Raw genomic sequence first — 25,084 nt, forward strand, 5'->3', positions numbered from 1 at the left:
GGAATGGCTGTTGGGATTTAAGGAGTATTTCAGGAGCATTTTGGGATGTCAAATCCTTAGGTAATTTGCAGCTATGAATACAATGCAGAATCTGAGTCATTTTCTTTTAAGATTGAAACTCTCTGAATTTCCCCAGCCATCATGACAACCGTCTATATAGACTGGGGGATTCTGGAAGTCCAAAAAAAGAGGTTTCCAAAATATGTGCAAAACTGCCTTCCCCAACGTGGTGCCCTTTTGCTACCGTTGGACCTGTTCCTATTATCCCAGGGATTATGTCAGTTTAAGTGATGGCGAGAAGTCCATTGTTCAACCCAGCCGAAGGCACCAGTTTGGAGAACTCTGGCATAAAATAAAACTTTTTCCTCTCCAACATTCAAACTAACTTTCAAGGAACCCATTCATTCCAAAAACTCTGTCAGGATAGAGAAAGTCTGAGACAGCAATGCAGGGGATTTTTTTAAAGTTACAAACCGGTGAACTACAAACTTTGTGGTTTTGTCTTCTTCTTTTCAAGCAACAACATGATGCCAGTTAAAAGAATGAGTGCCTTAAACAGACACAGCAAACATTTTCTATCAAAGTTATAAAAATCACAAACATATGTCCAAATCTGAAAGCACAGCTCAAAACCAGGTTCAGCAAACTGCAAGCTGTCTCTGTAGGCAAACCCACCATGCATGTCATGGTATAGTTAACATTCTTTATAAGGAATGAAACAACAGGGCGGATGGATTGGGAACCTGGCCTTTCAAAACTATAGCTAAATGCTCACTGATTTGTGAAGAGAGTGGTGTCTCCTTATACAAATAAGTAGGAGTGGAGCTGAAAAATGTTACTTCTTTGGACAAGATTCCCATAACTGTCAGTGGTTATGCTGGCATAAGGTACATCTGGGACATTTAGGGCCCTTTCACACTCCACAATTATAGCACTATGATTCCACTTTAAACAGTCACATCTATATCACGTGGTATCCAACTGTTTGTTGTTTAGTAAAGCAGTAGAGCTTTTTAGAAGAGAATTCAATATATTCCTCCCTAAAAAGCAAATCTGATTCCATCCGATTAAAGTGGACTCATAGCGCTACAATTGCGGTGTATGAAAGGGCTATTAATCTAAAGCAGTTTTCAAGCATGTCTTTCAAATGCTCAAAAAAAGGCAGCAGGCATCACTGACAGTGCCTGTTTTGAGAATTTGAAAGACACTACAATGGAATTGGGAAGTCTCTCAAAGCCAGGAACAATACTGTGTTATTTTCACACCCCACTCTGCTTTGCAGGCATGGGCTGTGATTCTACATCTACAGGCAGCTCTGCACATACAGTACTGTGTCCTGACACAGCCCAGCACCTGTCAAGCCCTGGGAGGAGTCCCTGCAATTGCCATTTACCAATGGGAAGAGGAAAGAGGGGAAAGGCCATTCAGAATACAGAGAGGCAACTAATCTTAGCTCGGTTGGGAGGTGATGAAATGGGGTGCACCTGCCCTTTCTTTTCCCCTGCTCAGAGCACCCGGATGTTTGTAGTCATGAATTGCCTCCTTCCCAACTTTCCTCTCCTCTGGTAAGCAACAGCTGCAGATGCCTCTCTGGGGGGCTCCATAGTGGGAGATTTTTGGACAGCGCACAAGGGCAAATGTATAGCTCTTGATGCCATATCCAAACAGGGACTTACATGCACAAAAGTTACACTTAAGTACATGTAAATCATTAAAAGGATGCCATTCGTGGCAGGTTGCTAATCCAGATATAGTCTGCAGAAGGACACTGTTTGGCTAGATTTGCAAGAAAAACATCTGTTTTGAAACAATAGCTTGAAAAGGGATTGTGTTAAATCAACCCTTTTGTTTTAATGGAGACTTTTAGAAGCCATCACAAGAGGAAGGAGTGTTTTGGGGGCACCACCACGTAACGAATTTTGGAGATCTAGGATCTCACTTTAATGCAATTTGGATAAGGCTGCAGGTTTGAGGAGACCCTTCATACCAATTAACCTATTAGAGTAATTGCTACATTAGAACAAGGGAGGCCTGGCCCCTATGTAGAAGCGCCCTGGTGCCAGAAGGGAGGAAGGGCTAACTCATCCCAACCAACTAGCATACTTATACTTTTAAAGGCCTGGGATATCAGGCATCCATCATAGACAAGACATAGGTTTAGTTTTTAAAAAATGATGAGGTGTGGTAAGAAGAGAGGAGGCAGGTACCGTACTGTTTTTTAGTATACCTAGATTCTCCTGAGTCTTCATTTGCATACACACCCGCAAACACCCACACACCCACACACACATCCACCATAATAAAAACTAATAAAAATTATGACTAAGAGCTCACGATGTACAAAATGTTTTGGGGGTCAAGGGAAGAGAAGGTGGCAGTTGGTCAGTCCCACGTGTGCTTTGTCACCTTCACTAGCTTAAGTTACAACCCATCCCTCTCCTTTTCCAGTCCCTCAAGTCATTCTCCAGGAAGGGAAGAAGAGAGGTCCACAGCAGCCAATCAACTGGGATGGATTTTGGTTATGCTGCTCCGGGGTTTTTTTTTTTTGGATTGACGAAACAGAAGGGAGGGGGATGAATTCCTCAGGGATGAAGAGAAGATGTTCAGCAGCCACCAGCGGGAGTCATGATTGCCCCCTGGGCCTTTACTTTATGGCGCTGGCCTCCACGTCGCCGGCCACCTCCTCCAGCCTTGGCCTGTTTGGGGGGAATGGGGAGAGGAAAAGAAAAAGAAAAGCCCAGGTAAAGGTTCAGTGCATCTGAACCCAATTGCTTAAAAATGAACAAGAAGAGTTGGAGTGAGCAGTATAAATCTGAGGAAAAGGACAAATCTAACTGGCTGAATAGCTGAGGGTTTTTTCATTCAGCTGGGCCTTCATCAATCAATTTTTCTTGATAGGGAAGAGGATTTAACTAGATAGATTCTGCTTTTTTCCTCTTTCAATCCTGTTTTGCTTCTTTTGGTTATTATTCCTGTTCTGATTGTTCTTGTATTACTTAATGTTTAAGTTCCTGGTAAGAAAAAGGTGTCATGGAAACTGATCCATAAATACTCCTAAGGGCATGTTTCTGTTCTTGTGTGTAAGCCCCACAGAAGGAAAAGGGGGAAAATCTTTGGTGACCCAAGTGTGGCCCACCAACTACATCTATCAGAAAGGGAAAGGAAGGAAGAGGCCTTTCTCCTTTGAAGACTATCAGGAGCTTTGCATACAGGTCAAGCTTCTACTATAACAAATTAAAGTGTTTGAAAGGATGAGGAAGGAAGAGAAAGAAAAGAAAATGATGCAGTCAGGTTGGACTTTGTTCCCTAAGAAAGATGAGCCAAAGCAGCAAGAGAATACAGAAATACCTTATTGCCTTCCCGGTTGTGAGGTTCCTCATCCAGCGCAGGCTGAAGGAAAATGTTAGGAAGACAGAAGCAGAGATGAGCAGAAGGAGCAACAGAGAGAAAAAGAAGTACCTTGCCTGAGCACGCCTCTGTATGACTGTACAGAGTCAAAGCCCATTGATTTCAGTGAGACTTATTGCAAAGGGTTTATTAGGATCACAGTCTAAAATACCACACAACAGAAAGAGAGGAGGAAAAGACACAAAATTGTACACAGAAGCTTACACACACACACACACACATGTGCACCACTCCAAGAAGGGGAGGTTGGCAAAGCAACAGAAGACCCGTTGTAATACCAAGACACAAAGTAAGAGAGCTGCTCAGACTCTTGCCACCTCAACCATAAAGCACAACTTGTAGGACTGAAAGTCAAGCTTGCTTCTTTGCTATCCCAGTCAGGCAATTACCAGTTTCAGCAGAATCTTGAAATACATTTAAATTACAAACTTGGAAGTGGCTTACAATCACAGCATATTTAAGACCCATCCTCCTTTTTAAAAAAATAAAGTAAATGAAAAACAACAATATCCTAGAATATTAACAGGAACTGATATTTCTTCCACTAATAAGATCACGAGTGAGAAAGCTAATAGAAAGTTCCTTCAGTCTGCTGTCGTGCGGAAAGAAGAACTGAGACGTAGCCCTGCCCACGGGCATATATATAATACATGGGGAGAGTGGGCAGGGCCTCTGCCAAAATGTTGCATTTAAGCGCTTCTAGAAGGTTCTGAAAACTGCACAGGCGCACTGAGAAACCCATATGTGCGCATTTCACAGACAACACGCTGAAGAGTAAGTATATTCTACTTCTGCCTTCAGAAAGCAATGACGATTCCAGATGGAGTCCATGCTCCATCATTCTGACAAACACATAAAAGGTCCTTTTTTTCTTTTTCTTTTGCTTTGGATGTCCTTATTTCACATAGCAAAAGGACACAAATTGCAATCTACAATTTGCAATAAAGCTACAAGGCTTATACGGGAAATGCAGATATTTCAAGCTCTGAAACGCAATACATTTAAAACCTTTTTCAAATTACAGTAAGGACCTCTTCACACAGGACATTTTTGCCCTGTTTTGCTGCTTTTATGCGCAGCTTGGACAGGGCCTGCAGTGTGTCATCACACCACCACTAAGTGAGAGGAAAGTGTTGTTTGGGTAGCTACCTGCACTTTCCACCCCTTTTTGCCGTGTGATGGCAGAAAGGGCAGAGGGACAATATGTGTTGCTACCCTTTCTGCAATCTGATGGGGGGAAGGAAAGGGTGCCAATGTATCCTGTCCCGCGCCCACCATGTGATGAGGGGAGGAGAGAGGGCGTGCGAGGTGCCACTAGCTACCCCACACGCCTTTCCTTTAGTGGCGCAGCGGCATGGCCCAAAAGGCCCATGTGAAGAGGTGGCAAGACAAAAAAAAAATTACTTTTTGAACTAAATCCAGAGGCATTCTAATTTTGTTGAGAATATATAAAAGAATTCTATCAGTTTCTCATTAATATGCAAATTGCTTTTTTCCCACACCACAACATGGTAAGTATTTCTATTTTTGGAGAAATTTATGCTACGTATTTATTCCAGAACAAAAACAGAACACACAATATGAATGGGCCTCAAATGCACCCATTTTAATACTGCTTAACTGAACACCAGCCGCCAATATTCCTGTACAAGTTTTGGCAGAGAGGAAAAAAATGGCTCCTCTTCAGAACTAGCATTTTACTACAGAAGGCTTGAGAGCAGGGAAAGATAATGCTTTGAAATGGGTGATAGGTATTGCACAAGTCATTCTGCATACCTGAGGTTGCTGGGCACTAGTTGGGCCGGATGGGACTGCTGCCACAGAAGTGGCTTCTTCTGCCACTGTGGGACTCGCTGCTGCCATTCCCGCCTGGGCTCCCCCTTCCTCTCGCTTGGTCAGGGGGCCTTTTTTTGTCGACTGCATCTTGATCTGCTGGGGCTTGGAGTTCATTGGAGAGTTATTTGTGGTCTGGAGTAACTGCCAGACAGAAAGAGATGAAGCAAGGTAAACAGATCTGGGGTTTTGTGCGCGCGGTGATGCCTGCTCTAAAGCAAAGAACTAAGTAGGGCTTTAAAAAAGGTGGAAATACATGGCCATCGAGGGCCTTTTGCTTAGATCCCAGAGCCCGCCTCCACATCACATACACACAAAGGCAAAAGATTGTACCTCTGTAAGCCTTCCGGGAGCACGATTCTCTGGTAAAATAAGAATAGGCCCCTGCACCTTGTTTAAACCCCAACCCAAATTCCTTCAGCAAAAGCAAAAGTGAGCTTCCAGTCACTTTTATTGGGAATTGGAAGTACAGCCCCGTGAGAAATAGAGCCACTTTAAGTCCCTACACTGGGAGAATGTTGACTGGCAAGCAACAGGGTCAGGTCAGCCAGAAGACCCACCTGGCTGTCCATTCCTGATTTGAATACATCAAAAGATAAAGATTTCTTTCAAATTACACCATTATAGCAGTTAGATACCACTTAACTGTCATGGCTCCATTCTATGAAATCTTGGAATTTCATGTTTTATCGTTTATTTAGAAACCCACCAAATGACAAATCCCAGAATTCCACTGAATTCAATAATAGAAGATAAAGTGATATCACATTTAACTGTGTGGTGTGAAAGAAACTTAAGACAGGGAATTTAATTTCATTGTAAAGCAGAAATATAAAGTGCATGAGCCCCACAAGGCCCACCAAAATCAACAGCGTAACTATCAAAGATAACCAGACCCTTCCAGAAAGCACAATTTAACTATTTCAAAGAGCCTTGTACACAAAACAGGAAAAGGAGGAAGAAACATGTTTGCATCGCCCTGAGAAACTCTCCTCCCCTTTAAGAACCCCCACACTGTCTTATCCCAAGCCTTCCCTCACCTTGGTGATAGTGCCCACAGCTTTGGTCCGCCCCTCACGGAAAACCAGCCGCTGGTCTATGTGCAAGTACTCTGGGGTCTTGATGAAACGGAAGTGAACGGTAGCCTTGTCTCCTGTTCGTAAACAATCTTTATCCATGCTGAGAATAGTGGCCGTTTGGCGGATGCTGCCACAATGCACTGCGAACAGTAAGATTTTTACAGGTTACTTAGAAGCTATGAGGGAATGAATCTTAACTGCATAGGTTATTCCAAGCCATTACTTTTTTGAGTTTATTTCTGAGATCATGGGCCTTAATTTTGCACTCTGTTATCATACCTTGGGAAAGGGGAGGCACTCCACAGTGTGCAGGTGTCAAGTCCACCCATTTTTGCACACCCTCTTGAATCTGGAACTCTGCTACCACAATTTTGGCAATTGTAAAAATAAAAAAACTCCCATATTTTAAAAGAAGCATGCAGGAAGAAAGCAGCAAGTTTTCAGTGTGCTGTGATGTCTCACAGACTCAGCTTTACAACAAAGTGCAGACTTCCCATGAGCCTTGTTTTGAAGACAAAATATTGCTTTTTAGAGCTACAGCAGTATATCTGGCAGTGCCGGTAAAGTATGGTCTCATATGGGTGTTGAGGAGACAATGTATTCCCCTACCTAGGGATCATGCAGTCCAACCTAGAGTAAACTGTATTGAACTATATTCTGTTACTCTTTTCTTAGTAAGACAAAGATTATCTAAATCCTCAAGTACATCAAGTGCCCCATGTGACACAGCACTTGGCATGATTCCACTCACTGGGACCTTCTGCTATTTGAGGCTGCTTATTCTCTATGCTTTTTTTAAGTATTAGCATCAACAAATAGGTTCAGTACCTTAGGACCAAAGCAGAAAATGCATGCAAGAACCTCAGCAAACAGTAACACCTACCCATTGCCTGATAACGAGGACTGATGGTGGTTGGGTGATGCAGTACTAGAATCTCTGCTTCGAATTCCCAAGATGCTTGTGGATTCAACCGTGGGGATACCATCACCATGCCTTTCCGGATAGAGGAACGCTTGATCTGGGAGCAGAATAATTTAAAACAGGATTTAGGAAGTATTCCAAAAGCTTATTCCAAAAATCAGTTTAATTCCACAGCATATTACAGAAGGAAGGCCACATGAGCATTCTAAAATACAGTGATTCCAGAGGTAGAACATGAGAGTCATCCAATAGATCTGAATAGGCATTTTTCAAAAGCGAGAAGCAAAGAGAGGCAAACAGAAAAACCTTCAAGCAGAGTAACTTCAAAGGACAGTTTGGGTCAGTATTAAGTTCCTAACTGGAAAGACAGCCTGGCCATGAAGCTAGTTTGTAAAGATCTTCAAAGATCTTATTCCCTTGTTCCCTTCCTCATTGAATATGTTGACAAGACACACATATACAGGCAAAATACAAAACACCCAAGATCCCTATTGCTACAGTGCCATCCTATAATTATTACTATGACTAGTCCCACTAAGCTCCATAGAAATGAGATCTGAGACATTACACATAAGATTGTATTCTAAGCAAAGGGGGAAATTATCCAGACTTTCAGATGTTACTGGGAATGCAATTCCCAGCAGACCTACCCTACCTCACCAATGGCAGGAAATGCTGAGATTTACAGATCATAATATCTGAATGCTAAAGCTCCAGATCATAACATCTGCAACACTTCAATACTGAGGAGAATATGCACAAAATCTTCACTCATCTACTACTCTTTCAAAAGTTATTTCTGACCTTGGAATATTTTTGAACTCTCATCTGTAGGCTCCAGATCCATGATTTAAACCAACCATGGATCACCATGCCCCATATTATTAAATAGTGGCAATATGAACCAAGGGCTCTTCCAGACAGGATCCAAATTGCAGGCTCTGTCGGACTTTTAGCTGAGGCGTCCATAAAATATTAATTCGGAACAAAGCAGATAAACCCCGCTTCGTCTCAAATTAAATAGCTACCCCGTTAGACCTAGGCATTCCTGAAAGGCCTGGGTCTAATGAGGTATGGGCCCTGTGGGGACAGACTCCTAGAACTGCTTCTGTAGTCGCAGGAGTTTCCCCACCGCCCGGAGAAGCGAAGAAGGCACCCACCTATTCCCCAAACTCCCTGGAAAAAGCCCTTAAAATAGGAAGAAATTTATCGGATACCATGAAGCCTCTCTGGCAGGCCTCCTGGTGTGTAGAAATAATGCACCAGGAGGTGCGGTGGGCTCACTCTCCCACCACCTCCTGGCGCATCATTTCTACGCACTAGGAGGCCTGCTGGAAAGGCCTCATGGCGCCCAGTAAGTTTCTTCTTCTTTTAAGGGCTTGGGGGGTGTTTTGGTGGCCCCGTGCTAGTGATGAAATTGCCGCACTGACATGGGGACACCAACTGGGAAAGCCCAGTTATTTTTGGCAGGCAGTGAGGACATAAACCCACTTTGAAGCAGGTTTCTTCTCTGAAGCAGGTTTAAGTCCTGTCTGTAAGCACCCTAGTCATAATGAAGCATGCATGTTCACATAATTTAATAATATTGGGCGTGACCATCTGCTTTTTTATATCCATGTGTGGTCTCGGAACCAACCCTCCACAGATATAGAGGGCCCACTGTAATTACAAATATTATTTCCATTCCTACTTCTGAATACCAACATTTAGGATTGCAGTACTAGTTATTTAAAACTTTTCTCCAAGTAGAAAAGTATGAGGGATCAGAAGGTTTTCTTCTAGGCTAAAACTCCCAGACTCCACCCACTCACATGACCACATAGTCCAGGAGAAGATGATGATGATGATAATAATAATACCTTTATTTCTAGACCGCCCCCTCTCCCCAAAGGGACTCAGGGTGGTTTACACACACACAAAAGGCAAACATTCAATGCCTCAAATTAATACAAACACGTCAAAAATAATACAGCATAATGCACAGTAACAACTGTAACCTTACAACAAAAGAATTAAGCATTGAAATGAGAATAAAACAGAAACAATCCAATAAGATACAATAAACCAAAACATGAGTAAACATTACAACATATACCCTAAAAGCAATTCACATACAATTACATTAAAAATGGCTAACACTTAAGATGTATCATAGCAGCCATATAATACAAGTGGGTTAGCCAATGTTCCAATGGGTTAAAGTGTTCTAGTCCTCCTCCTTACGAGAGTTATGGTATAAAAAATAGCTTTTCCAATCTCTCAGTATCAGTGAAGTTTGCACTTACCTTTTTTAGAGCAAAGGAGGCAGTCTGACCTCCCCGCACCTCTTTGACTGGCATGCGTTTGCGGTGGATGGACTTCACAGCAATGGGCAGGAAGTTACCCAGTGGGTCTGGACCTAGGAGTAGGGTGTCATTTAACTTGATTAGACCTCTTAAGGTTGTTCCAGACACGACTGTCCCAACACCCTAGGGAAAAGTGAAAAAAGAACTGAGTTAGTAACACTGAGAGAGCAATGGCAGATCCTAGTCCCCATCCTTTCTCAACCCTAGAAAATATGGCAGAAGCAACCTTCCCAGAACCACTCTCCTTACTGGAACAGAATATGTGTCGTCTATTTGGAATTCTGCAGGTTCCTCTTCCCTGTAACTGGTCCTTGGAGACAGGAGATTGAGAAACATCTTAAGCAATTCCAGGTTCTCACCAGTGACATTGGAAATCTGGAATATTGGACACATCCTAATGGAAAAAGAGAGAGTTAAAAAAAACAGGAGTTATTCATGGCTCTATGCTATCTTAAATATCATATCTAGGGATGCCACGAAAGGAAAATGCCATGTAAGACATACTAGATGTCATATCTCCACTGTAGACAATAGAGTTGGAATCTTATTGTTAATTCCAACAAGTGATTTCTCATTCAAACATTGATTAAATGGGTCTATTCTAGCTTGAACTAACAAAAGTGCATATTGGAGGCCAGTTCACTGAAACCCTGCTAAAGCCTCCAAAAGCCCCCAGATTCCTAAAAATATTCCTAAAACTTGTTTAAGTGTTTCCTAAATGAACCCAAAACAGCTCAAAATCACCAGAAAACATAGTTGTTTTGCCTCCAAGCCCCACTCTTTCATGTTTACCTTCCCAATCCCATCAAACAGCTAAAAACTGCTTGAAGACAAAACCAGACGTGATATAATATCACTTCCTATGAAAACCAGGGCATTGCAGAGATTATAAATGCCTGCCTCAACTTTTCCCACAAAAGACATTTAGGATCTCTGCTACTTAACCTGTTAAAGCTGACAAAGTGGGATGCTCCAGCAGATGCAACTCCCATCAGCCCCAGCCAATGATGAAGAACACTGGAAGCTGCAATCCAACAAGATTTCAAAAAGCCCACTTTGCCCACGCCTGTTGGAGAAGTAGTTCATCTTACTACTGTGACCTCTTTATGTGCTTCTCATCTGTCACCTTTCTGAGCTGAAGTTGGAGGCAGTCACAATGACATCATCCTTGCTCTGGACCAGCACAGGGATCTTCCGGCATCCTGGGGACTTCAGAAGACGCTGCAACAGCTTCAGGGTTTCTTTTTAAATCAAATAAAGAGAAGTTATACTTAACATCAAGCAATTAGTTATGCGTGCAAGAGAGATTAAGCTTCAAAACTGCATCAGCTACTGTTCAAGAAATAACTCAAGAGTTATGGAGATATGGCAGAACTGATATGTTTTAAATGTCACTGTATATACCTGTGATCCACCAGATGTAATATTAGAACTTTCAGCTTCTCTGGCCATCCACTATACCAGCTAGTTCTGTTTTAAGCCAATGGCCAAATATTTCCGGAAAGCTATAGGTTCTGCAGCATACATGGTAATAAGAATGAATACTGAGAAAGTCTTCAAAAAATCCCACTCCAACAATAACTAAAAATAAACGCCCTTAAAAGCCCTACAAAAAGTAACCAGCGACAACCAAGAAGCCATATGATATTTCTGATTACCCTCTCCAAGGGCGACAGTAATGAGTTTTTTTTCCTAAAAGTTTACTCTGTATCTGTGAATACTTCTGACAATCTTTTGGAAAACTCACACCAACCACTCAACATCCTGCTCCAATGACAAAGGAGCAAGGACAGAGAGGTTCACAACCAACATCGTTTTGAGAAATGATTGGGAGCAAGCAGGCCACAACATCCAAGTTACAATCAGCAAGACACCGCATTTGCCAGAGATAAATAGGTGTGGATTTGGCTTTTGCCTCAGGCCTCTTCTGCATTGCCATATAATCTATATATATAAAAATGTAATGTTTGTTTTACTATGGAGGAAACAACAAAACCACTGAACCCAATCACACCAAATTTGGCCACAAAAGACATAGTCATCCAAAATATGTCTTTCAATCAAAAAAACCTAGAAAAATAGTCCAAATTACAGAGGATGAGGAAGAGCCTTTCTCCCCCTGCCAATTCGAAAGGTAGGCTCTGCTGCCTTTAGCCCCCCACCTCCCCGCTGCCTTTAGGCCCCGCCCCCTTCGTATCCTAGCAACTCCTTCAGCCAAAATGGTGCCCAGGGCACAGCCGAGTGCACTTAGGCCTGATCCACACTGCCTATAAAATACAGATTATTTGATTTGAACTGGATTATATGGCAGTGGAGACTCAAGGTCCTTCCACACAGCTATATTACCCATTTATAATCTTATATTATCTGCTCTGAACTGGATTATCTTGAGTCCACACTGCCATATAATCCACTTCAGTGTGGATTTTATACAGCTGTGTAGAAGGGGCCTCATATAATCCATTTCTAAGCAGATAATATAAGATTATAAATATAATATGAAATAATTGCTGTGGTATAATAATACAGAACAATATAATCTCTAAAACCAGTATAGTAAATAAAGAGCAACACTCTAAAAGCAGGGAAATTGGGAATCCCAGAAAGGAAATAATCAGGGCAAGGTAACACTGCCCAACAAAGGATTCCCCCAGGCAGGAAGCAGCCAAGCTTTGAAGCTGCAAAGCCATTAAATGCTAATCAAGGTGCCTAATTGCAGCATTCATACCTGCCACACCGAGACTATTAATTGCTATTCAAACTGGCCAACCAAGGATTCCGCAAGGTAGAAAGCAGCCAGGCTTGCAAGCAGCAAGGCTATTCACTGCTATTCCACCTGGCTAACAAATGATTCCCATAAGCCATAGCAACACGTGGCCGGGCAAAGCTAGTCAAGATTATAAAATCAGATAATCCACATTATCTGCTTTGAACCGGATTATATGAGTCTACACTGCCATATAATCCACTTCAAAGCAGATAATCTGGATGTTATATGGCAATGTAGAAGAAACCTCAGGGTGGGTGGCTTCATTTTTCTGTTTAAAAAATTGGCAATATTCTAACAGCTTTGAAAAGAGATGTCCAATTTGATCTAACGCCTTGTCTTAAAAGCATCTCCCAACAAAAACAGTAACTTGCATTTGCCAGAGCAAAATTATTTCTCTATGAATCCTAATTATCATGATTAGTAGTGAAAAGCATAAGATGCATTTGAAAAAAACAGCTGCTAAGGGCAGCCCAGATATAACACCATCAACATATTACTAGAGTCAGCAGCTCTGAAGAACACTGAGTGCCAGGACTGCCTCATCACATCTCTGCTTTCTGTTTTCTACCAGTGTGCTAATTATACATTTGAGATTATTCCTGGCTGTCTTATGCATCACATTAACAGTCACTGTGTCAGAAGACCTATGAGGCACCTGCACTGTAAAATTAATGCAGTTTGATACCACTTTACCTGCCATAGATCAATGTGATGAGTTCATGGAGTTATAGTTTTACAAGATTTTTAGCCTTCTCTGGCCAAGAGCTCTAGTGCCTCAACAGACTACAGATCCCAGGATTCCATAGCAATGAGTCAGTTAAAGTGGTGTGAAACTGCATTAATTCTACAGTGTATATGAATCCCAAGAATCCTCTGCATACAGATCCAGATATTTTGAAGGGACTTGGTAACAGGCTATTATTTCCAGCAATCATTCCTTTCATTTCAGATGACCTGTAAAAGGAGGAGCCAAGTACAGACACACCTCAACCCACAAAACCTTTGACAAAGAAGCTCCCCTTTTCTAAATCTTTTTATGCTGTTCCAGCCAAGCTTCTCCTCTTTTCTTGTGTTCTGTTTCACCGTGAAGGGTTTTTAAATTTTAAAAGAACATTGGGATTGGAAGAATAGTGCAGGAGAACCACTACCACAGCATACCAACCAATGTTACCATAAAGCCACTAATCATACAGAAAACATGCTCATCATGGGCACAATAATCAGGCACTCAAGAGATTTTAGACATTATTTTCTTGGAAATCTACTTACAGATGACAGGGATAAAAACAATCAAAAGGTTGTTCCTCAACCTTTTCATCATATCAAAAGAAATGGTTTTGAAAACCCCAGCTAATCTAAACTGACTATAGAGATCAAACTATCAAATGTGAAGGAAGAGAAATCCTGTAATTAAAAAGTAACAAGTAGCATAGGGTTATAAAATACAATGTCAAAAAAATACAAATCAGGAATTGACAATGACTGGAAATAAGAATATAGTAGAGTCTTATTTATCTAACATTCACTTATCCAACATTCTGGATTATCCAACACAGTTTTGTCTCCCGCCCAGATCCACAGCCATTTCTCTAGGCAGCAAGGACTGAACTTTTTACGCACTTAATTTCCAACAGTGTTGTTACTGTAAGTTCATTTTATACAATTCTATCTTTATTTGTAGTCAATTTGTTAGTAGCCAGTGTATTTGTAGTCAATGTTTTCAATACATAGCGATGTTTTGATGCTAAATTCGTAAATACAATGATTACTACTGCACATAACGTTACCATGTATTGAACTGCTTTTTCTGTTGATTTGTTGTAAAATATGATGTTTTGGTGCTTAATTTGTAAAATCATAACGTAATTTGATGTTTAATAGGCTTTTCCTTAATCCCTCCTTATTATCCAACATTTTCGCTTATCCAACGTTCTGCCAGCCCGTTTATGTTGGATAGGTGAGACTCTACTGTATTTTGAAATTAATCTAGTTTATCTGCAAGCAGTCACCAAGAAAGAAGATGGCAAATACTTCTTAGTAGAAAGGTGTTTGTGTCTACATCCACTCACCTTGGAGAATATTGGCAGGACACATGTCAATCTTGGTCACTACCACAAAGACTGGGACATTGAGTGCCAATGCCAGACCCAGGTGTTCCTTGGTCATCCCAACAATCCCAGCATTGCTGCCCACCTACAACAAGGCAAAGCATGAGGAAAGGGGTGGTAAAAATAGATGGAGAGACAACCACTCTAAAGATCTGGCTCAGGACCAGAACAACACCTACAGCAAAGGAAATGAAATTGGGAGACAAATAGCCTTTTGAAGGAAATATTTTCATGAGCTGTCATCCCAGAACATTCATAACATGAGTATGAATGGAGGACACAGTTCCAGAAAAGTCTGAAAGACAATGATAGACGAAGGAGGAATCAAAACAAACCATATTGTCATCCCTGAAGCCATTCAACTTTCTTGTACTGTGAAATTACCCATTACTGTAGGCTATAGCAAAACACATATTAACTTCTGGATTCCTGAATCTTGTCTGATAGTGGGAATTTAAGCATCTATTGTTTTTACCAATACCATAACATTACAGTATGACAAATGCTGGAGCTAAATAGCCATTGCTACAGTGATAGCTTACCATTAACATGCAAAAATCAGGTAGATGCCCAGTCATGCCAAAGACAGTAGTTTTCAGGTACTTCTCGTGCCCAGCCAGGTCAATGAAAGTGATGACCTTTGTGGATTTCTCGCAAATCTTAGTCCATTCCAAACTTCCACCATGGCTGTCAGGTTTGTTCACAACATTACCCTCACTGTCAAAACCCAAGATGTCATTGCCCACGCTGCTGGTGCGCCCCGACTCAATCTCATGCTTGTGGCGAAAAAGCTTCTGGCGAGCAAAACCACGCCCATTGTCCAGCTCACCATGGGTGAGGACGCCCAGCAAAGTGCTCTTCCCAGCATCCACATTGCCAACCACTGCTACCCTGTAAGAAAAGCAGAGAAAAAATATATATGTTTGAGCACTAAAGCCTTTCAAACAGCCCCCTCAGGGCCGGCCCTGTTATTAGTGTGAGACAGGTGCTTTGGGCAACAGTGTTGGGCTGTCGTAAAAAGAGAGCATACTGTTAGTTATTCAATTTGCTTTTACTATATTTTTAATGCCAGGCATGGGAGCAGATGTATTCACCTGGCTTTGCTTACTATGCAATAAAATGACTCAGGCCATTTTTAGGAGCCACATAAGAAGAAACTCTTCAGCATATACAAGAGATAAAGGTTTATAGTTAAACAATCATTTCGTTTGAGGAATAATAGAATGCTACTCAAATTGGAGGAAACTGAAAAACAGAAAAGAGAAGAGACCACTGAATAAACTTTTTAGAGTTTAGCTGTGATTTGAATCACAATCTGGCTAAGTAGTATTATTACTATTAATAACAAAACTGCATCTCTCAATAACTATGTCCATAGCCAAAGTTCTGGATAACGTGCTATCCTTAAGAAAACAACTTCTGTTGAGTTATCCTTCAGTGGTAGTACTAGAAATTTTAAAAGCCTTATCATGTTGTGCAAACTCTGTAGAGTTTGAATGATGATGTGGATGGGTACAGATGGAATAAAAAGGGGTGTGCTCACAGGAGAACACTCTCTTTTTCCTTCCCCTTAAGAGTCCAAACCAGCTGCACCTTAAACATCAGAACTGCCTCCCCAATCTCCCCATTAATAAGCAGCTGCTTGAGGATTGATAGCTACTGGGGTGAAGTTTTGAAGAAGGCACAAAAGGCTAGGGAACAGCCTCCTACACCCTATTCAGAAGGAGTGATACATGCTTGTAAGCCTCACTTACATTCTAAGCTAGAGACAATTCTTGAGATACCATTGGGCCTCTTCTTTGGTTTTCATACCATTGATAACTGCACCTTTTCAGTTTGATACCCACAAAGTCTTACAAAGCAAAGCTGGAAGAATATTTCCAGTTTTTAAGCATCCAGTTCAAATTTCAGGAGACATCTTTTAGTTGTCTCCTGTGTCAACTCTGAGTAAGAATTAGGAAAAGGTGAAAATCAAAGACAACAACCTCAACTGTTCAGTTTGATTAATTCCAGGTAATTTGTCCAGTCACAATTTTAATTTTCTGTGGAGAATATTTTAATAGCCACAAGAAATAAAAGTCAATTTATGTACTACCTAAGAAACAAAATGCCATTTCCATGAACCAGTCTATACTAGCCATTCCACTAGCAACTTTACAGAAGGTCTTTTTAAAAATTTACAAAGGCAAAAAGAATCTGGTGACTGATAGACACAAGGACATGGCTTGTGAAGTGTTATGCTGAGTGGGAAAAAAGAATAAAACCAGGAAGCGTCCTATGCAAACAAGGTTGTATTAAGCATGTCTTCAAGAGCTTAACCACCAGCAGTTTGTACACATAATGTACACCAGCAAGAGAAAATTTAATTAGCAAGGGGAAATCGAGTCACTTCCACAGTCAAACCAGAGAAACCAGCTTTCTATCATGCTGCATGAGAAGCCTGCCAACTAATTATCTCTCCACCTATTTCCTTACCTGACCTCCAAGAAATCATTGTCACCCACACGTTTTCGAACCAGATAGTCGCGCACTTTGCCTCCCGCCTCTTGGTGTTCTCGTAAGAGGATCACATCTGCATCAATTTGCTCTGCCATGCTCTTCACGGTTGCATATGAAGCTTCCATGTCTGCATCACTGAGTCCATACTCAGTTCCATCTGGTTGAACATGGGAGAGAAAGAAAAGGGGATCAGATACTTGAGAATTGTTTTTCCACTTCTTTATTTGGTACAGAACTTCTATTCTGCTGTAGAAATTGAGTAATTTCTACTCTAATCTTGTTAATGTAAATTCATCTTACTACTGGAAGAGGCTATTGTACTTAGAACAGACAAGAGGAACTGTTTTTCACCCCAACAGCTAAAGTTTGAACTATAGACTTGAAAATAAAAAAGGGATGTGGTTGTAAATGTTTTATGCACTGGGTGATCTTGAGCAAGTCACACTCTCTCAGCCTTATGGGCAAACTTCTTACTAAATCTTGTCCAGAAAAAAAATGAACATTTTATCACAATTCAAGCCCTTTCTACACTACCCAATATTCCTGGATCCGATTCCAGACTATCTGCTTATCCCAGATTGTCTGACAATGTAGACACATATAATGTAGTTCAAAGCAAATAACCTGGGATCAGATCCCGGAATATAAGGTCAGTGTAGAAGGGGCCCCAGAGTCAACTTGGAGGTACATAAAACAAATCTGAGGAATACTACAGTGGGGGTGGACAACTTCCCAGGTGAAGAAAAGCATGCTAAATTCCTTGCCAACCAACCCACTAGGGGCTGCAATTTCTGTAGCAATGCTGAAATCTGGCAGTACAGTAAGATAAGCAAAAATGACCCCCTCCTTTAAAAAGCACAAATCAAACTCTGCGGAACACAATTTTATTTTAACCCAAGACCATATTTCCCACACACTTGCTTACAATTTAAGCACTAAACACTTTGTATTGTTTTAAATTTGTATATTGTATATTGTTATTCATTTAACTGTTTTTAACTGCTTTATGTTTTATTCTATTGTATTGTTGGTAATTGGCATTTAATTTTGCCAGATTTGTAAGCCGCCTTGAGTCTCCTCGGGTGAGAAAGGTGGGATAGAAATGATGGAAATAAATAAATAATAAATAAATAAAATGTAGCAAATGGAAAATCCATTTTTTCAGCAGGTATTTGATATAGGTAGTACAAAATGGGCAGTAGGGTCACGTGTGAACCACATGTTGCGCATGCCTACAGTGGAAGCAAACACAAAAAATCAAGTGTGACTGAACGACAATTCCAAATGCTTATGTGATACCTTGAACTGTTTGCTCAGACCTTTCTTTAATGGATAGTACAAATCTATTAGTGCATGTGTGGCAGAAGAGGAAGACTGTTTTATACTAATCAAATGCCTTATTCCACTGCTTGACGACTCAGCAGGAAAAGCACTATTGGACCCCTGCTTCTAAACCAAGGGTCACAATCATGTGGGTCACAGGCATACAGAACCATTTTTGCAGCCCTTGGACTCCTCCCAATGTCCTTCCTCTAGTGATTTGTTATAAAAGGAAAATTGCTGCTCTTTCAAAACAGAGCCTGCCCTGTGTCTTTTATTTGCCTAAATCCTCCCCCTGCCAAAGGAGGCTTACAAACCTGAAGCAGATGTTGCTTATCTCTATTTCTCTTGTTGGGGGGGGGGGGGGCTGCTGTGGTGGCTCCAAAAAACTGACATTGGGATACCCACAACCTACCTACCCACCATAAATAACTATTCAAATATAGAAAACTGTGCTAATACAAAAAGCAGGAGCTCATATTTGCAAAGACGTCATGCAAAACATGTACAAAATGGAATATCCAGAAAGTCTAATTCACACAACAAATATTAATTGCATAAATGCCCCATGGCTCATGAACTGAAGGAAATTATATTTGATCACTGGTTTCTCGTTCTTTTGAGGTTGCTGTTATCCTTCCTATATAAGTGCTAAAACCTTTGGTTACTTCAAGGAGGACAAGGAGCCTTTCATCTTTTATATTCCAAGGAAAGAAAGACAACACGCCCATCTACTGAGAAAATGAGTGGGGATTGATTTGTTAGAATATTTTGAACTGGCTTTGCTGAAAATTAAAACACATGCACACAAAAATGTAAAAATCCAAGCATTCATTTAGCATAAAAAGAAAAAATACAAAAATACTGTGAAAGTTTCACAGGACACTACATTGTCTTACTGGTTCCCTTTTGCTTATTCAAATACAGGTTGGTGTTGTCTACGAAAATGCTTTGTGTTGCTATGGCAGGAGGCAAAATGTGACCAATAAATTTCAAAGCATTAGTCACCTACAGGCAAGATGAAAAGCATTTGTTACTATGAGGAAATAAAAGCAATAAACCCTCAAGTATGAAGTACACACTTTTCAAATGCCATAATTCCAGCCACTTGTTTTGAGCCCTGTTATATGTTAATATTTTATTTGTGGTACTTGAGAGAGAAACCAGACTCACCTGATCCTTGTCCAATGACATAGATGGTCTCTCCGCATCCTTCATCCATTCTCTCCCACATCTGCCGGAGTAAGCTATCATACTGTTCCGATGTTGGGCTCACCATCACAAGCTAAACACAAAAATAAAATATCCATGTTGCTTTTTCTGATTTTGTAAAGGGAAACGAAGCCACCTTCCTGAATGCCTGTTTAGATATCAGAGATCACATTCTCTCAAAAATGTTTCTTTTATATATATTTTAACTACATCATAAAAGATCCATATTCTACAACATAAAAGAATGAAATTCACTTTGGATAGAATTTTGTTCTCTGAATTTTGTTTTAGTTTTGATCTAGTATTAGAAGAAAAGGTGGCACTTCTGCTCTCAAGAGCAACTTCAGAAAGTGGGTTAGAAACAGAACTATGGAAAGGGATAAAATGCAAAATTAAAATAATCACTTCAGAGTGAGAGTTAACAATAGCCCGCTTCCTCCTGTCCTTCCAGAAGAAGTCTGAAGCCTTTATATTCAAGCAGGATTTCAAAGAAGAAAGTTCTCAAATGTGAGGCGTGCGCGTGTGTATGGTGGTATTATATTATTTTTCACAATGCTTAAGTGTTTTGAGAGTTTTAAATTATTTTAACTGACTTGTATGGTTAATTCTATTTTAATATTTGGAAGCTACAAATTTTAAATTGTGTTTTTAATGTTGTCAACTGCTTTGTGTCTTGATCAAGAGATAAAAGCAGAATAGTAACAAATATAAATTATTTAAATGAAACAAACAATCCTGCTACTTGGTCATAGTTAATATATAAAAATAAATCAAAGGTGCTAACACTTTACTACATTATTATATACAAAGAGGATGTTATCATGTGCCTTCATGTCATTTCTGACTTATGGTGACTCTATCATTTGTTTTTCTGAAGCTGAGAGAGTGTGACTTGCCTAAGGTATAGTTCCATGGCAGAGTGATTTGAACTGTAGTCTACAGAGTTGTAGTCCAATGCTCTTGCAGTTCCTAAACCATGCTGGCTCCCTATATACAAAGATACTCTGGTGCTTTGAATGTGACTTCTATTCATCCACAATGGTTTGACACCACTTTAACTGTCACGGCTCAATGCTAGGAAATCATGGGAGCTGTGGTTTCCTGAAATAACAGAACTTTTTGCAGAAAAGGCTAAAGAGCTTGCATTCTGAATTCTGGGTCCAGGAACATCTTTCTCAAAGACTTGGGGCCCTTCCACACAGCCCTATATCCCAGAATATAAAGGCAGAAAATCCCACATTATCTGAATGTGGACTCAGATAACCTAGTTCAAGCAGATAAGGATTTTCTGCCTTGATATTCTGGGATATAGGGCTGTGTTGAAGGGCCCCCAGATGACGGAACAGGAGGCATGCTTGTCAGGTTTGCAGAAGAGAGGACACCAAATTGGGAAGGATAGCTAATACCCCTGACGACAGGATCAGACTCTAAAATGACCTTAACAGATTAGAGAGCTGGGTTAAAACTCACAAAATGAATTTCAAAAGGGAGAAATATATCATATTACACTTAGGGAATAAAAATGAAACACACAGATATAGGATAGGGGACACCTGGCTTGTGAAAAGGATCTAGGAGTCTTAACAGACCACAAATTGAATGTGGATCATGAGCAGACATGGGCAAACCTTAGCCCTCCAGGTGTTTTGGACTTCAATTCCCACAATCCTGCCCATGCCTAGTGTGCAGAGTGTGATGGGGTCGCTAAAGGTTTAGCTTAGAGAAAAGAAAGCTGAGAGGGGACGTGGGAGCCATGTTTAATTTCTTGAAAGGATGGATGTCACATTGAGGAGACAGCAGGCATGTTTTCTGATGCACTGGAGACCAGCAATAGAACCAAACTGACGGAGAAAGAGATTTCACCTGAACATTAGAAAGAACCTCCTGTGGGCAAGAACTGTTCCACAGTGGAATACACGGCCTCCAAACATGGTGGAGAGTCCTTCTCTGGGGGGTTTTAAGCAGAGGCTGGCGTTATAGTTCATCCTTTGATTGTACCTGCACCTGATGGCACTGAAGTAGATCAGTGGTTCTCAATCTGTGGGTTCCCAGATGTTTTTGCCTTCAATTCCCAGAAATCCTAACAGCTGGTAAACTGGCTGGGATTTTTGGGAGTTGTAGGCCAAAAATATCTGGGGACCCCAGGTTGAGAACCACTGAAGTAGATCATGGGAATTCTGGACCTGCAAGTCAGCAGGAGATTCTTAGTCCTGAAATTGAGCCGTCTCTGTCCCCAGTAGCTAGTGAAGGCCACATTCCAGAAAGGGGGCCAGATGTTGTAGACAAGCAGTTTGCTAAGGAAGCAAGGTCAGAGGATGAGATGAGCTCAGAGGAGGAAATTCCAGGTAGACAGACTAATTTTTTTTCCTGTGTCAGGAGCAACATGAGAAACTGCAAGTCGCTTCTGGTGTGAGAGAATTGGCAGTCTGTTTGATGTTTTACCATCCATAGGGGAGGTTTTTCTCATGTCCCCGCATGGGGAGCTGGAGCTGACAGAGGGATCTCACCCACTCTCCCCGGATTCGAACTACCGACCTATCGGTCAGCAGTCCTGCTGGCACAAAGGTTTAACCCATTGCGCCACAGACTAATGAGCCGATAGTTTCGTGAACACAGAGCTGCCCAGCAGAGTTTATGAAGGTCAAAACGCATGTTAGCCAAAAAGTCTTTATCAATTTCTCAGGGGAGATGGCACGATTTTCTGTATATATTAGAAGGACCAGAGGGCTTTTTTCTCGTCTGGTCAACATTAGAGTTTGAATAGCAACACCCATGGTCATGTCTTAGCTAAGCCTGCTAAGGGATTTCAAGGTTTATGTCTCAAGCCTTTCATGTTTATGGGATTATTCCTGAATTTCTGTATTGGATTTTTATGATGCCTTTCCTCGATGTCTGGTTGTCTTGGATTCTGAAGCAACTTTTGTAGCTTGAATTTTATGGACTTGCCTTACATTTGCGACTTTGACATTCCTACTATTTTTGCTAAACTGCTTTTATAGAATCCTCATAAACTGCTTTGATGTTTTGACTTGGACTGGAGTGTGGTAAAGACAGAGGTGCATCCTGACCTGGAGTACAACATCTGGATGGCCATCTGTCGGGGGTGCTTTGATTGTGCTTGGCAGAGGGCTGGCTGGGCGGCCCGTGGGGGGATCTTCCGACTCGACGATTGGACAGTGTAGATGCCCCAGAGAAGGTCTCACTTCGAAGTAAGCAGAGTTGAGGGGAGTGCTAGGAGGCCTTGGCATCCCAGAGCTCCGCCATCGGCGCTTGCCACGTCCACGGCGGGCCCGTGTCATCAAAATAAGCGCCAACCCGTGTTGGCACGTTCAGACGAGCGCCAGAATACACGGAAGTGAGGGGTTTACCTCAGAAAGGGCGCAAACGGCCTTCGGTGAGGGGAAGCCTGCTCAACAGCCTCGCCGGGGCCTACCTTGCTGGTGAGATCGAGCTCGGGCTCTCCGTTCAGCACTTCGCCGTCCTCGCTGCAGTCCGAGTCCGGGACTCCCCCGAGGTGAGGCCTAGCAGGCGAAGACGCCAACCCCGGAGCCCCCGCCACTCCGCCGTGAGAAGCAGGCTCTGGGGCGAACATCGAGGCCGGCACCGGCGAGCCTCCCATCGGGGAGCGACTCCGCTCCGACGCCATCTTGGCAGCCCGGGCCTCCTCCTCCTCTCCCTCCCCCTCCCCGGGGCTCATTAGCATAGCCCTGCCCCCCGCGCGCAAATTCTACCCGCGCGCTGTTTTCCCTTTCGTTTCCCCGAGAGCGCTACTTAAGAATCCGCCAATCAGAGTGCAGGGTGATGAATAATTACTCCGTGGCTACGGCAATAGACCACGTATAAGGCCACGCCCCTTTCAAGAACCCGAAATGCTTGAGAAGAGCGCCAGTGGTCTCTTAATATAGAAATATCCCGGGAGGGCGGGTCTTGATGGCTACTTCTTCCTCACCAATGAAGAAGAAGAAACGCGTGATAAGCCACGCTTCTAACCAATCGCGCTTAGTATTCAAATAAGAGGCAGGAGCCGATGTTTTACAGTGGCAAGAAGAAGGCGGGATTTACACTTTCGTGGCCAATAAGAAAGCGATATGGGGACTGAAAAGGCCAATCAGGTTCTAATAACTGTTTATGATCTCGGATGGTGATTTCCTCTATTTACTTGACTATTTCAGACCGATTGCCTGCTCCGAGATAATCCGAAAGCAAAGGCTGATGACACAGGGTTGAAATACATTCCATCGAGGGATGATAATCTTATGCAACCGAGAAGTCACAGGGGAGAATCGGATTAGAAATACATTCCATTTCCTTGTTGTCTGCCTTTGTGATTGGTTTCAAAGGTCATTGGCAAGAATTTTGTTTATCCAAACATTTCCTTAACATCTCATCCGGGGTTTCTTGCCTGCTTCATGGTAGTCGCAGTTTCAGTGAGATGGTGAACCTGGTCAGGGCTCCAATCCAAATGTTAAAGGAACTATCCAAGGTGCTGAACCTATTTGGGAGCTAAGCTTCAACTTTTGGAATAGGTCCTAGAAGTATAGAATTACATAGTTGGAAGAGACCCCAAGGGCCATCCGGTCCAACCCCCTGCCATGAAGGAAAACACAATCAAAGCACTCCCGGCAGATGGTCACCCAGTCTCTATTTTAAAACCTTTAGAGTAGGAGAGTCATAGATTATATTATATTAAATAATATAATGATGATTTGGATCACTCCTGGAATATGACCTGGATTGTGTGATTTTCATTGATGTTTTAATGTTTATATTTTAATTGGTTTAGATTTTAATGCATTTGCTTATGTATTGATATGTATATGTATATGCGGCATCGAATTGTTGCCTTTGTAAGGCCGCCCGGAGTCCCCTTCGGAGTAAGAAAGGCAGGGTACAAGTATGCTAAATAAATAAATAAAATGACTCCCAATAATAATAATAATAATAATAATAATACACCATTTATATTCCCCAAGGGGATTCAGAGCAGATTACAACATACACAGATATTCAGTGCCTTAATACAGTGGAATAACAATGACATACAAATACACAGAACAAAGACATCTCAGGCTTTCTGGAGGCAATGCTCAACTCTAGCTATGGGGGAGGGGGGTGCTCTGGTTCCATTTCCAAGCCAAGGAGCCTGTTGTCCGTAGACACCTTCTGGTTGTGTTGCCGGCATGGCTGCATGGGCGCGTTTCTTACCGTCCTGCTGAAGCGGTACCTATTGATCTACTCACTTTTTGCATGTTTTCAAAATTCTAGGTTGGCAGGAGCTAGGGCTGACAGCGAGAGCTCAACCCGATCTACAACTTCGAACTGCCAACCTTTAGGTCAGCAGATTCAACAGTTCAACGGTTTAATCCGTTATGCCACCACGGCCCCAAAATGTCACATGCCACCTCCTTTTTCCATCTTCTTCTTCTTCCTCCTCCTCTTCTTCCCCTTTTTTCTCCTTGTTCCTCTTCTTCTTCTTGTTTCTCCTTGGTTCCCAAACCCCATTTTGTTGATTATGTAATATGGTCAACTGACACAAGGAAGGCAAGTTGGTTTTACCAAATGAAGCCATAAGAACAAACAATGCAAAA

At 41.8% G+C, this 25,084-nt stretch overlaps 1 protein-coding gene across 2 annotated transcripts; it reads right to left on the reverse strand.

Moving 5' to 3' along the window:
* Positions 1-446: 446 nt before the first annotated feature.
* On the reverse strand, positions 447-23,324 carry gtpbp1 (GTP binding protein 1). 2 transcript variants are annotated; one of them, XM_008110705.3, is made up of 13 exons: positions 22,930-23,324; positions 19,458-19,569; positions 16,941-17,121; positions 15,008-15,356; positions 14,427-14,550; positions 10,714-10,828; positions 9,837-9,981; positions 9,528-9,710; positions 7,204-7,339; positions 6,282-6,460; positions 5,185-5,385; positions 3,349-3,390; positions 447-2,696 (listed from the first exon to the last, which is right to left on the reverse strand). In XM_008110705.3, exons 1-13 carry the CDS (start codon positions 23,197-23,199, stop codon positions 2,604-2,606), a joined length of 2,130 nt encoding a protein of 709 aa, XP_008108912.1. In that variant the 5' UTR covers positions 23,200-23,324; the 3' UTR covers positions 447-2,603. The 2 variants fall into 2 exon arrangements, with proteins under 2 accessions (XP_008108912.1, XP_003221023.2); XM_003220975.4 differs by lacking the exon at positions 3,349-3,390 and having other exon boundaries at positions 22,930-23,323.
* Positions 23,325-25,084: the final 1,760 nt, after the last annotated feature.

This window comes from Anolis carolinensis, chromosome 5 (assembly GCF_035594765.1).
Source record: "Anolis carolinensis isolate JA03-04 chromosome 5, rAnoCar3.1.pri, whole genome shotgun sequence".
Lineage (NCBI taxonomy): Eukaryota > Metazoa > Chordata > Lepidosauria > Squamata > Dactyloidae > Anolis > Anolis carolinensis.

Excerpts from the sequence above, each read along its gene's own strand:
- gtpbp1 (XM_008110705.3), bottom strand. The coding sequence starts at position 23,199 with ATGCTAATGAGCCCCGGGGAGGGGGAGGGAGAGGAGGAGGAGGCCCGG. Across the intron at positions 19,570-22,929 it reads AGCTCGATCTCACCAGCAAG|CTTGTGATGGTGAGCCCAAC; the intron begins GTAGGCCCCGGC and ends TTTTGTGTTTAG. Across the intron at positions 15,357-16,940 it reads AATGATTTCTTGGAGGTCAG|GGTAGCAGTGGTTGGCAATG; the intron begins GTAAGGAAATAG and ends CTTTTCTTACAG.